This window comes from Anopheles coustani, chromosome 2 (genome assembly GCF_943734705.1).
Source record: "Anopheles coustani chromosome 2, idAnoCousDA_361_x.2, whole genome shotgun sequence".
NCBI classification, from domain to species: Eukaryota; Metazoa; Arthropoda; class Insecta; order Diptera; family Culicidae; genus Anopheles; species Anopheles coustani.
This window is the reverse complement of record NC_071289.1, coordinates 9,167,285-9,180,111: the sequence shown is the minus strand read 5'-3', so window position 1 is coordinate 9,180,111 and position 12,827 is coordinate 9,167,285. Positions and strand designations below refer to the sequence as shown.

General features: G+C 41.3%; 1 protein-coding gene across 1 annotated transcript; it reads left to right on the top strand.

The window, feature by feature from the left end:
- Nucleotides 1-546: 546 nt before the first annotated feature.
- On the top strand, nucleotides 547-11,996 carry LOC131262420 (zwei Ig domain protein zig-8-like). Its single transcript, XM_058264414.1, has 8 exons — nucleotides 547-616; nucleotides 6,032-6,189; nucleotides 7,181-7,258; nucleotides 7,830-7,962; nucleotides 8,059-8,178; nucleotides 8,348-8,453; nucleotides 8,854-8,951; nucleotides 10,148-11,996. Exons 1-8 carry the CDS (start codon nucleotides 547-549, stop codon nucleotides 10,438-10,440), a joined length of 1,056 nt encoding a protein of 351 aa, XP_058120397.1. The 3' UTR covers nucleotides 10,441-11,996.
- The last annotated feature ends 831 nt before the right edge of the window (nucleotides 11,997-12,827 follow it).

Sequence of the window (12,827 nt, the reverse complement as noted above, 5' to 3'; positions counted from 1 at the left end):
CCCACCAGGCGATATTTTCAAACCCGGTACCCCATCTCATGCAAACAACTTGTTTACAATCGTCTCCGAGCATGAAAATGGAGGATCCGGGTCCTCTTTAAGACCCTTTCCACTTTAACTCTGAGCCCAAGTTTCGAACCGGCTCATGGTTCGCACGGTTAAACCTTATTTAATATTCTCGTTCGATCTGTCGTTTCTTTTTATTTCTTCCCCCAGCATGGATGCAACGCTTTCCCCACCGGTCTCTGGAGCATGGAATCGATTTTATTGACCGTAAGCGGGACGGGAGGAGGTCGACGGAAGCCGACTGCAACCGAAGCGTTCCGCGGCCGTTATGGTGAAACTTTGTCCAGTGAATAAAAAGCAAACTTCGTGTGAATTCCGGCACCGGCAGGCAAACCCGCCGCGGTGGAGTGAAGCATTAGTTACAAATCAGATAAAGTGGCTCGGAACGCCACCGAACGGCTCGAGAGTTTCACTCAAGTGTGCGCTCTGGTGTGTAGATTGAAAAATGAATGCTCGCACAGTGTCCAATCGAAGATGAAAATGCAGTATATCATCATTGGTGGATTAATTCTATTGGCAAATTTACACTTCAACCATCACAACGCAATGGGTAAGTGTTTAAGAGACTCTATTCAGTAGTAAATTACATTGGTTCATTCAAATCAAGACATTTCAATGGCTGCCATCCACAAATCGCCTCTTTGGGATACTTTTATGGATTACTTCAAGGCTGATTAGCACTATTAAAATAAATCGATTGTAATCATAGTCCGCTGAGTTAAATTATTGCTGCTACTCAGTGTTTTCTTGTTTTTAGAGACCAATTGGACATTATTGAAAGACCATAAAGTTAAACAACCTGCTCAAATTACTCCATCACCATTTTGAAAGGAATGATACACCAAGTATCGTCGGTTTTGGGTTCACTCAGACGAGAATGAAATAAATTGGCCAGCAATCAAATATCGTTCATTCACCAAAGAATCTTGGAGGCGAAACAAAAAACCTAAACAGCCAAAGTTTGTTTCGGAAGTTTACTCGGAAGCTTTTTCATGTTTTTCTTTTTGCTTTTTACACATTTGCCCTAAACGCATTTGTACTACATCCTGAAGCTTCTTTCGCTTCTTTGTTTGAAGAAAGTTGACAATACATGTATCTGCGTAGATTCTTTGGATTTGACTTCAATTCGAGTAATTTGACTGAAAAAGTTTATCATTAGGGTATTTGGCGAAACAAATCGAAAGAAAGTCAAAAATGGAGTTTCAAAATCTTCGTTTAATAGAACTGCTCTCAAAAACATCAACATGAAACATGGTTAGTTTATCTTCTTGTCATTTTCTAAAGACTATTTTCTTTGGTGGCTCACGAAAACGGCAATGAACGAAATTAAACAAAACAGTCATTTGGCCGTTTACTTTGCGAAGCATAAAAATGAAGGAAGCTACGGTCGTGCTTGCTTTGCCTTAGCCGCTTTCTTTGCAAACGCTCTCGAGTGGAGTGTTATTTTACTACGACGCTTAAGAATGCAAGGACTCTCCCGGCGCTCGCTGGTGCAAGTGCTAAAGCTCAAAAGTACATCCTTCACGTCACGAGGAGTGCATTCCATTCCGTATTGAGCAAGCAATGGGATCGCCACGCGCCTCTCGGTCTCCCTGGTACCGTTCGGGGTGATGTTGTTCCGTGAAAAACGGTCCTTTTGCTTGCAGCATCTGGGCCTTGGTCGCACCCTTGGCTTCATCATTCTCTCACTCTCTTGGGAAAGGCCCACCGAAGCACCGAGTGTTCAGTACGGGTAAACGGCTTTGAAGACTCCCTCGCAGCGGGGATGCTGTTGCGTTTATAGCCCGCCCTGGAAGTACGAGTGCCATCCGTCACGGGACATTATCATGACTCCGTCTCAAGCACCGTCTCACGAGGATTTTGCATATTTGATGAGCCTGCCGGTGGCGTCTAAAGGAAAAGCGGCAGGGCGGCAGGGCGGCATGGCTGGTAAAGAGCTAGAACGATGCATGTACCGGCTGGGAATCAAAGCGAAACGTCCCGAGCAAATGAACTCAAGTATGATATGCTATGACAGGGTATTAAAAATAGCAATTAAAACGATGACAATATGCTTGAAGAATGCCACTTTCATACGAATGAAAACAATATAAAGGAAATTTCAAATTTTGAAATATTTATATATTTTAACAAGGTGCTTTTCTTTTCTTCAAAAATGTATCCTCTTTTATTGTTTTGTATTGTTTTTACTTGTGTTCAAGTTAATCTAAATTTTAATCTAAAAGCGTTAACGAATAAAACAATTAATTATTAAACACCATTGCATTGCCATTGATTGCTAAATTACGTGTCAAGGTTTTCTATTAAAAATATATCTTTTACACGAGATCATTTTTTGACGCTCAAATCCATTTGATCCCGGGTTTTTTATGTTCTCGTTAACTCCACTGGATAATCCTTCGTCCTATTGGAATTTCGGCCTCTTTTTGTGTTTTGTTCAGAAAAGGGAAAGGACGATTGATCTTGAAAAAGTCGAAAAAGTATTTCAACTGGTGAATGGTGTAACCTGGTATAACGGCTTAATCAGCAAGTGCAAAAACTTAGTACAACTTTTACTGTCAACATGTTTCTTTTAAACTAACAAAATTGGGGCAATTGGTTATCAGTTATATTTTTATTTAGTTCCATCCGGTAGATTTCGGCGCTTTCAAACACCACTCTTGAGTTTAGTCTTGTCAAATAGGCAACATTGAGGGCAAAAGTTTATCTTCAATGAAAAATGAAGACGACACAATGCTCATCAATCTTCATCCTAGTCGGACATATCTCTTGAACAAACTACCAAGTCTTCCGGGACAGGAAATAACACGATGTCGTCTTTCAGGGCAGAATGCTTACTTTAACCATGTTCACGTCCTCCCCGAAAACGCGCGTGATCCATGACGTTGGTCAATTGTTTGGAAAATTGGTCCGGGTAAATCCAATGGCCTCAAGTTATTTGCACAAGCCTGGTCTCAATCTTCATTACGGCCCGCTACCACATTTTCTCCGTAACAGTTTGCTTTGGCAGATTACTTTCCCCACTCAGAAAAGTGGATTCATCCACTTTTGGGTAATCTTTTCTGGTATAAAAGTTCATGGGAGCTATTTTTGTGTACGTACAATGGCCTCACTTGAATGAGATCTAGACAAACTTTTAAAAACAGTTAAAGCAAAGCAAAGCTGTAAGTAATGATAAAGTAATAATTAAATGATGATCAACGATAGAAAAATGTAGAGTAGTAAACAAGTTGCGAAAATGAACTAAGTGTTTATATGGAAGTTAATGAATGATCTCACTTTGCTAGAAATATTATTTTAGAAGAAAAGTTTTACGAACAAAAGTTTTACGAAGAAAAGAGTTGTAAGTTGACGAACGTTTTGGAGAACGGAAAAACTGAAAATCATGTCCCATGTGAAATGGATTCTATGAATAGGGAAAAATAAGGGTAGAAGTTAACATTCTCTACAGGGACAGAAGTGCACACTGCTCTCAACGAGCAGTAAAAGTAAACTCAAATAGAAGTAAAACATTGTTTAATGCTTGCAATTGACCACCGTACAATTTAGCACACTATTTCACAGCACCGTACAAAGTAGCGAATCACCGACCAAATGCAGCATAAAACCGGTACGCAGCACCCAATTCAGGCGGCTGATGATTTATTAACCTCAAATGTTCGACACAAACTATGCTCGTGGCCCGCTAACGAAGGAGGCGTTGCTAAAATGTTGCAGCTCTGCCTAGATCGTCCGTGCTGCCTTTATTTATGGCGAGCATAAAGTTGTATTCTGCCCGAAAAGGGTCCACCGCAGTTCCAGGGAAACGATCTACCGCTGTGTCAAATCATTTCGGCTGCAAATCGACCATGTACGGCCAAAGTGATTTGCCATTGCAAACGTTGGACAGCGGGCTGACATGTAAAAATGTGCCGTTCATGCGCGGACGCACACGCCATTCGGCACGGCACAGTCAGCCTGCATCAAATGTCTGCTGCCGGAGAGCAATCAAAAGCCAACGAGGGCCGAAACAAACAAAAAACGATTCGTTTCATTTAGGATTCAGGCAGCTGGAAAAAGGGAAAGAACTCAAACATTTTCATTTCTTTTTGCTATGAAACATTTTTCGAACGCTCGCGACGCGGTTCGTTTCATGGCTGAGGTTTATTTACGACGACCCTCTGCAACTGTGTGTCGAAGTTGTCGGGAAGCATCTTTTTTTATTAATATTTTTGTTTTCTATTCGCCTGAAGAGAGTGCTGCTGTTTTTTACGGTATCTGCGTTTTATTTGCTTCTGCCGCCCGGAAGCTCCGACGACGTGCTGAACTTCATAACGAATATTTATTTTCGAGCATAATTTAAAACGCGAAAACTGCGCAACTTTCACGCTCGTTCGTTCGTAACGCTGCGTTTTGTTTATCAAACTCACAGAAACCGGGTTTTTCCGTCGTTTCTCATGGAAATTTGCAAGTGTTTCAGGAGAAGTTGTAATGTATTTGAAAGCATCCATTGATATGTTTCTCACTTTATAATCATTTTATTTCGTTGAACCATTAAATAGGATCGAATTTGTAATGATTGTTGACCTGTTTGTTAACTTTAAAAGTAGTTCTTTCAAAAATTAGAAGTTATCACAAGACTTAGCTCAATACTATGTCATTATTATATAATGCAGGACTTACTCCATCACCGTTTCTGCATTGTATGATGATCAACATAAAACCAGAGACATTCAGCAAAAAGTCTTCTCTTGTTAAATGCCTTCCTGCGACTTTTCATGAGGTTAAGCTTCGCAGCTCAACTAGATAAAAAAAAAGAAAAATGATTTCCTTACCAAACTTTCCCGGGTGTTGCGACAAAACACACTCACCGTCTTGCCGGAAGCAAATTGAGTCGGATATGAAGCTCGGAATTGATTAAAACACACCCACCGGGAGGAAAAACGCTAACACTGGAGCGGAAGCAGGAGAAGGTAGAATGGAGACTAATAAACTTTTCGCCGACAAGATCGGGAGCTTCATTTGTATTTCGGTGTGTGTGTGTGTGTGAGTGTACGTTCGGGAAAGTCAATGCAAACGATGGAGCAGAAGCATAAATTCGGGGCCCCCCCTGCGTCCAACGGGCAAATGTTTAGAATGTTGAAAACACTTTATCCGGCAGCACTTGAACCAAGCAGTGTTTCACGGTGCCGGATGAAAGTTGGATAATTAAATTTGGAGCAATGTTTACATGAACTGCAGCAGCACGAAGCTCGCCTTCGTATGGATGTTTGAGGAGAGTATATTGCTGGGACGTTCCTGTTGACCAAAGTTATGCCAGTACATTTTTCTTTCATCGAATGCCTTAAGCGCTTGTCGAACGGAAGCACGCCACATCATCCAGAGTAGCTGTTAACAGGAGTGTTGCCTAATGTATCTAATTGATTAAAGCTCTTATCGCTGCGCATTTTATATTGGGTATTTTTTGTTCCCAATTTAATATCTCTTACTCCATTGCAACTAATCTGGATCTGAAATCAATCTGCAAACTAATTTTCGCAGTTCACAACATGTGGTTTATTGATCCATGTGGTTTATTGATGTTGGTTTTATTGATCTGAAATATGCTATACTTCCAAAGCTTTCCAATCTTCAAAAAGAATAATTTCTTACCATTAGTTTTCTCGATCATCGTGCTTACACTTTGTCAATTTCAATTTACTACCTCTTAGTTTGAAGTTGATTGGATGCTACTGGAAGAGGGAAATACTGGCCAAAGCATCGCCATTCATAGGCTGGGAAGTTTATTTATTAAGGAAAAAAACCTTGTGTATTTAACGTAGATGGAGGATACGTCAAAGAAGTGTAGAAGTCTTCGTTTCATCCTTGCATATTTATCAGTTACTTTTTCAATTCGAAATACAACTTCTTTATCCAATAACTTTTTAACTAGTTCTAGCAATCTAGCAGTCCTTACCCTCAACGTGTTGCCTTGGCATCTTTTCAGGTGTAGCTAATCATCTGGCGGCGCCACAGGAAAACAGGATCATCAAGAAATTTTCCCCCCATCCGTACTTCGACTTCGACGTGCCACGAAACGTTACCACCCGCGTGGGCCAGACAGCTTTCATCAACTGTCGGGTCGAGCAGATGGGAGACAAATCGGTGAGTAGTTTTTGTGTGTTGGCGACGACGGTTGCGAAGGGCTTGTTATTGCGTCAATATGTTGCTTTAATTGGTTACTAAGAATATATAATCTAACCATGCGCTCCGAAAATATAATTACATTTGCTTTCGAGTCTATTTATAAAAGAAAAATCTGTTTGGAGAGGAATTGTGTTGGAAAAGCGCTTCTGAAGGTCTTGCTATTTACGTACACAGATGATAGTTGTCTACCTTAAAATATTAACAGATAAGCTCGAAACCCCACGGATTACCGGCGGATCTGATCATCTTTCTACCTTGCTTCCGTCACTCCTACATCTCCTGTCCCACTAGACACCATTAATCACCCACAAGGTCATACGGTGTGATGCAGAGGTTTACATAAAAAGCAGAAGACGAACCGGCACAAAAAAACAAACACTTTCAACGTGCGGTCACATGGCCCGATCTGTTGCTAACAGACTTCGAGCGACACACACACACGTGGGGTGCTTCCATAACATTTATCAACTCTTAGAAACTCATCAATCATGCGACGTGTTCCTGTGCGCCAACACCACGAGCACACGCTGTAAAATATGTTACCATTTCTGGCACCGTTTTCCCTACGTGTGGGTGTGTGTGTCTTTGCGTTTGTTTCCTTTTTTTAGGCCAACATCTTGAGCATGATCAAAGCGAACCGGCAAAAGCCTCGTGCAACCTCGAGTGGTGATTTGCATTTTTTGTGCTGCCTATTATTCACGCGTGACTGCGTAAATAAAATTCAATAAACGGTCTCCAAGTACACCGCAACTCTCGTCGCGCTCACCTAACTTTGTCACCGGTGGAGGTTTTTCCCACCTTGCGGCAGGTTGTCGGTCCTTTTTTTTCAAATTAATTTTCCTACACTTTTGCCCCCCATCCCGGAACCACATTAAATCACCGTTAAACCGTCAACAGTCGGTTGAATGAAAATACGTTTTTTATCGTTTCAATGTGTCCATGTCAACAGGTCTCCTGGATTCGGAAGCGAGATCTACACATCCTGTCAGCGGGAACCGCCGTCTATACGTCGGATGAACGATTTCAGGTAATCATGTCGTTATGGTTTGGTTTTGCGTTTTGCTTGGTTGATGTTTCGTAGCGAATGTTTTTTCTTCTACCTTATTTTTTATTCCGAAATATTATTGAAAATCTAAGAATTTCAATGTAAATAAAACTCGTAATTAAAATTCTTGCGAAAATGGAAATTAAACTAATTTTGTCGAAGCATTTTATAGGAACTTTTCTTGAGAAAATTGCAGCCTCTGTAAAAAGGAAGTTAATTTGTAAATAATCGAAGGATCGTAATTGCTATTTTCCTCGCCTACCAGGCAACTGTTCAAAAAGGGACTTTTCCAGAAAAGCTTTATAGTCAAGAAGGAAAAGAGGGGGGAAAAACATGGCACCAAATTTAGAAAGAAATGAGCTTCTAATGGGGCGCGAAAATGGTGTGTTTCTGAAGGAAAGTATAAATAACTTTGTATTTAAGGTTGAAAAGCAGCTGCGTATCATCATTCGAACAAACGCCAGACGTTGGAAATGCTGTCTATTTACGTATTGTAAGCATAGCGATTTGCTATAACTGAAAGGTTGCCTTTCTTTCGACATTTCGATCACAGGTGATAAGGTCGGAAAAGGCCGAAAACTGGACGCTGCAGATCAAGTTTGCTCAACAGCGAGACTCCGGCATTTACGAGTGTCAGGTCAACACGGAACCAAAGATGTCAATGGCATTTCGACTGAACGTTGTAGGTAAGGATTGAGAAGGGTTTGTTTGCTCATTGTGTTGATCAACATTTTCGAAGCTATTTTCAACCCTTCTTACTTACGGTCGTTTGCACTTTCTAGAGGCAAAAGCGGTAATCCTCGGACCAACGGACTTATACGTAAAAATGGGCAGCATCGTGACGTTAACGTGCATCATCAGCCAGGGACCACACGATCTAGGGACAATATATTGGTATAGAGGTGAGCACTTCAGCCGTCCATATTGGACTTTCATTTGAATACGGGAATACATATGGAAATTATAAAAAAGGTTATAAATTTATTCACATATCGAGAGATCTGAAAAGATAATTCAATGTGTTTTCATCACCAATGTCGAATCAAAATAAGTATTTTTCCATTCGCGCAGGGTCAAGTCTCGTGCAGCCCATCGAGTTGCATCCCAGCGATCCATCAATTGCATATCCACATCGAATATCGGTCGAGCTGAAGTGGACCGAGGCACTCACATCACGGTAAGCTCATGTTGCTCTAGTACCAGCATCTCGATAACTTCCGTTTTCCATTAACCATTCTTTACCCTGGCCGACGGTTCAATTTGATCCATAATTACTTTCCCGCGATCAATCACGAGATTCCCGGGCTCGATGTTATGCCTTCCGTGGTGCACACCACATTGCACATCTACCCACGAATTTTGCATAATTAATACGCCAGCAGGGAAAGCACTTGCCAGTGTGTGTGTTGATGGTTACCCGTTTACATACGCGTCCGCTAGATGCATGTAACTCTGTGTTTACGGCCCGTTACCTTATTTAAACACACTACTCACACTCTCAAACCAGCAGCCCCAAACATGCAACCCCTGATCCAGCGCTTGGCTTCTGACGCAATTTTAATTACGCTTCTTTTCAGCCTCAAAATCCTCGACGCCAAGCTGTCCGACTCGGGCAACTACACGTGTCTGCCGACCTCGGCCGAGGGTAGCAGTGTAATGGTGCATGTGATAAATGGTAAGCCAATTTCCGCAGCCCAAACAAAACCACCCGAGCCAAAATTGCCCTCTCACTCTACGCCGTACCCGGCTCAGGCCTGGCCGATAATCGAGTCCGCTGAGCCACTTGAAATTGAATTACACCGGAGTGCAAGTGCACCCGCACACGAAATTGAATCATCTTTTCCCGATTTCTCCTTTCACCGATATGTTACTCCCGCTGGTCGGACGATGTTACAATTAGCGTACTTTTCCGCAGTAAATTTCATTATCGATTCACTTAGCAACGGATCCTCGTTTTGTGATTTTATTTCATGCACATTGCGTGCAAAGTTTTTAATGATGTCTTATGTGTGGTTGGCACGTGCGTAAATGTTGTTCGTTTTGTGTTAATTAATGGAATATTTAATTTTAGAGAAAAAATATCAGGACTTGCTCTTTTCATATTTTTAAGCTTTGCAGCTTCGACTCGCTCGTTATATTTTGTACTTGAAGTCAATGGTGTTGATACAACTGGCCAATGGTAATCCTTTAGATCTGTTGTGAGTCGGATATATTAACTTAGTAAATTACCAGGGTTGTGCTTTTATTCACCGACGCTTGAAGGTGAAATAATTTTGAATAGTTATTTATTTTAAAACGGCTTAAATATAGCAGTTCTGCTTTTAAATAAATTGTTTAAAAAAATTTGTTCAATTTTTCATCATAATTATCATATTCTAATCAGTCGAATAACTTTAAAAACTAAATGTACAAGTTAAATCTAACACAGAAAGTTCACTAGTTGGAGTGAGCGTCCCACTGGTTCAGCAATTTAATACATCAATCGTTGATTGCTTTTCGAGTGATGGAATCTATTATGATGTTCATCACCGCAGCCATCACGAAAAGAAAAGCATCAACAAAACAAAGGTTGATCTACATTCAATCCAACAACCGATGGCAAAGGTTATCGCACCAGCCAACGTTGGGAAAAGAAACGAGCAAATAAGCATTGTTTCGATGGTGAACGAAAGTGGTTTTCCTTGCTCTCCTGTTGCTGCTGAGTACACCATCGGTCTTTCTACTTCAGCGCAGAAGAAACAAATTTGTATTCCGTGATTTTCCCCCTTGTTGGTCCTCCGACATTCGGACTCCCCCCTGGGTATAATAATTTATCTTATTTGTCGATGGGTTGTGTTTTTTCTTTCCTTCTTTCCTTCTGCCGCCCACCAGGCGAGCATCCGGCGGCAATGCAGCGTGGTTGCGCCACGACCGCTAGCAAGGACGAACGTCAGTCGCGGATACGCCTGCTAGCGGCCATGCTGCTCCTGCTCGTCCTCTGGCACGGTGTCACCGTTCGGGCGGCATCACAAAACATCTCCACGCTCGAAACCCAGCGAAGGTCATGGCAAGGCAATGCGCGCCCACCGCCCGACACCAAAGTGATAACGTTTCGTCCCGCCGGCACTCTATCATCATCGTCATCCTCGGCATCACCGTCAACATCTTTGGCCACGTACGCGTAATGTTCGCCCGCAGGAGTCTGTAGGTGAACAGTTGAACACGTTTGAGATCGGCTTTTCCGGCTACGAGCGAACGCAGCGACGAATGGTGATGCTTCTGCATAAAAAAAGGGGGGGAAAATGGAAAATTTAAAGTGCGCCAAAACTTTGTGTAGGCTTAACCGGCAGTGCAGGAAAAGACCGACACGACACACACCGAACACAGTATACAAGCATTTGTACGTATGTAAAGAGAAAACGAAGAGTGAAGAAAGCTAAAACAGGATGCAACCCGAACGCACTCGTTCACCATCGGAAGCGGAACTACTTTTGCTGCAACGAGTTCTGGCACACACCGGATGCTAGTAGTGAACCGTATGAAATATGCACACGAAAAAACCACACATACTACAATTGGCGGAAGGTATGCGCAACGTTTGTGAATTATTATCAGAAAGCTTAGAATAAAGAACAGTTTAGAACCTGCACCATCCAGCGATAAAGTAATTCCACTCGTTCGAAAACTTCCCTAAGTTTAAGAGTTAGTAAAGACCAGAATAAATAAAACACGAACAGACACATACATTCCGATAAGGTCATCCTCATACATCCATTCAAAGTGGAAAGCTGCTCATCGAATCCGTTTGATCGTTTGAAACTGGATGGCTTTGAATAGCGGGAAAAGCGTTGTGAAATTAAGAGCAATTTTCGATTGCACCGGTTGTTGAAGAGAGAGAGAGAAATTAGTTTAAATTGTTAGGGCAAGTGTTAAGACGAACGAGTTTAATTGTTCAACGTGGTAAGCGAGGGTGCTTGTAATTCATCTTCAATAATAAATATGTAGTCAACAAAATATATCCTTTGTTGGGAGTGAAAGAGATCGTGAACTCCGCACCAGATCCATTATTTAGGAGTACCGTAAAGGAGTTAGACAACCGATAGTTTCTCACCTTAGGATCGATTCACTCGTTTCGATTTACATTCTCACCTGCATAGAACCAATCCGTCATCATTTTAAGCAAAAATTAAAGGTAAAAAACAAACAAAAAACATACTGAAGACAGCCATGACAAAGATTAAGTAATTAAACATCCATCTTACCGAGTGAAATTAGTTAATTTCCATATTTCCAAAAACGAGGACAACAAGGATCCACGTGGTATAGGACGTGATTTAAAATGTATAAATGCAAGAAGAATAAGATGGCTGGTGAAGAGGAAAACAAAAAATCAAATAGCTAAAGAAAAGTAGTTATTCGTCCCTAATTTCACTTCACCCAGGGAATCCTAACCCCCGGTTGGCGTGGTCTGGAAGCTCGGTTCTGAGAAGGATAGGACTTTAAACCTATTTATTTTGAGGAATAAACTTGAGATTACTTCGAATCCGTATCCGTCGCTGCAGGCGCAAAGGCCGTCTCCCTTTAACTGCAGCAAAAAAAAAGGAATCCTTCAGACACACAGACACACACATAAATCATCACAATTCAAACAAGAGAACGTTATTTGCGACGGTCGTGCAATCAAGCCGAAGCACCTTGAGGCGAAAACAAAAAAAACACAGTTGGAGAGGAACGAAAAATCTGGAACCAAGTTGAAAAGTAAAAAAAAATCTTTTACATAAAAGAAAGCTATGGTGATGTCACTTTTTTCCGTTACAGCTTTACATTTATTTATTTCAATTTTTCCACTTTTCCACATGGCCCGGGGGTCGCTTTTGCGTGGAAGTTGGGTGTTTTGATTATCTGATTTTCGCTGAAAGTGTCCAGTTGTTGCGGTGGCATGATTACTTTTTCATGATTTCAACGGTAAAACAACTTTTACATAATCCGAAATAAAGCACAACCCGGTGAGATCATCAGATAATGTTTGCGACGGTAAGCTAGATGGTTTCAAAAAGAGATCTGCCTACGAATATCCACAGAGTTTCACGCAAAGAAAGAAATATTTCAAGTTCTTGTTCATCGCATCGACAACCCTGATGACCCCACCAACTTCAATAAAATGAGTTTTACATTTTGAATGGTTTTTTAAACCTTTTCATTGAAAATTGATCATAATTTCATTCAGCCCAAAAATACGTATGCTTCAGTAACATGTTAATGAAGATACTAAATTTAAAGCAGCAAGGTCAATAGGCACTGTTCTCTCAAGCATGCCGACTTGGGTTTCGTATTTGATAACTATGAATAATTCGTTTCTTTTCATCTACTTGAGAGTACTTCTCTTGAATATGCTTTTCCTCGTCTTGTGTCGTATTTTTGAAGCAAATCGCTTCTTCTGTCTTTGGCGTGCGCTGGACCAAAACCAGTTCAAGGCCCAGATCGGTCCGGATGATAAATTTTCATCGTTGAAAGCAGGGGGCACAACAATATGCTTTGTTTTCGTTGACAATCAAACGGTACTAAGTACCAC

Bases quoted from the DNA above. Each gene is read 5' to 3' on its own strand.
- LOC131262420 (XM_058264414.1), top strand. From the start codon at position 547: ATGCAGTATATCATCATTGGTGGATTAATTCTATTGGCAAATTTACAC. The intron at 617-6,031 runs GTAAGTGTTTAA...GCATCTTTTCAG, and splicing joins CAACCATCACAACGCAATGG to GTGTAGCTAATCATCTGGCG. The intron at 8,179-8,347 runs GTGAGCACTTCA...CCATTCGCGCAG, and splicing joins GACAATATATTGGTATAGAG to GGTCAAGTCTCGTGCAGCCC.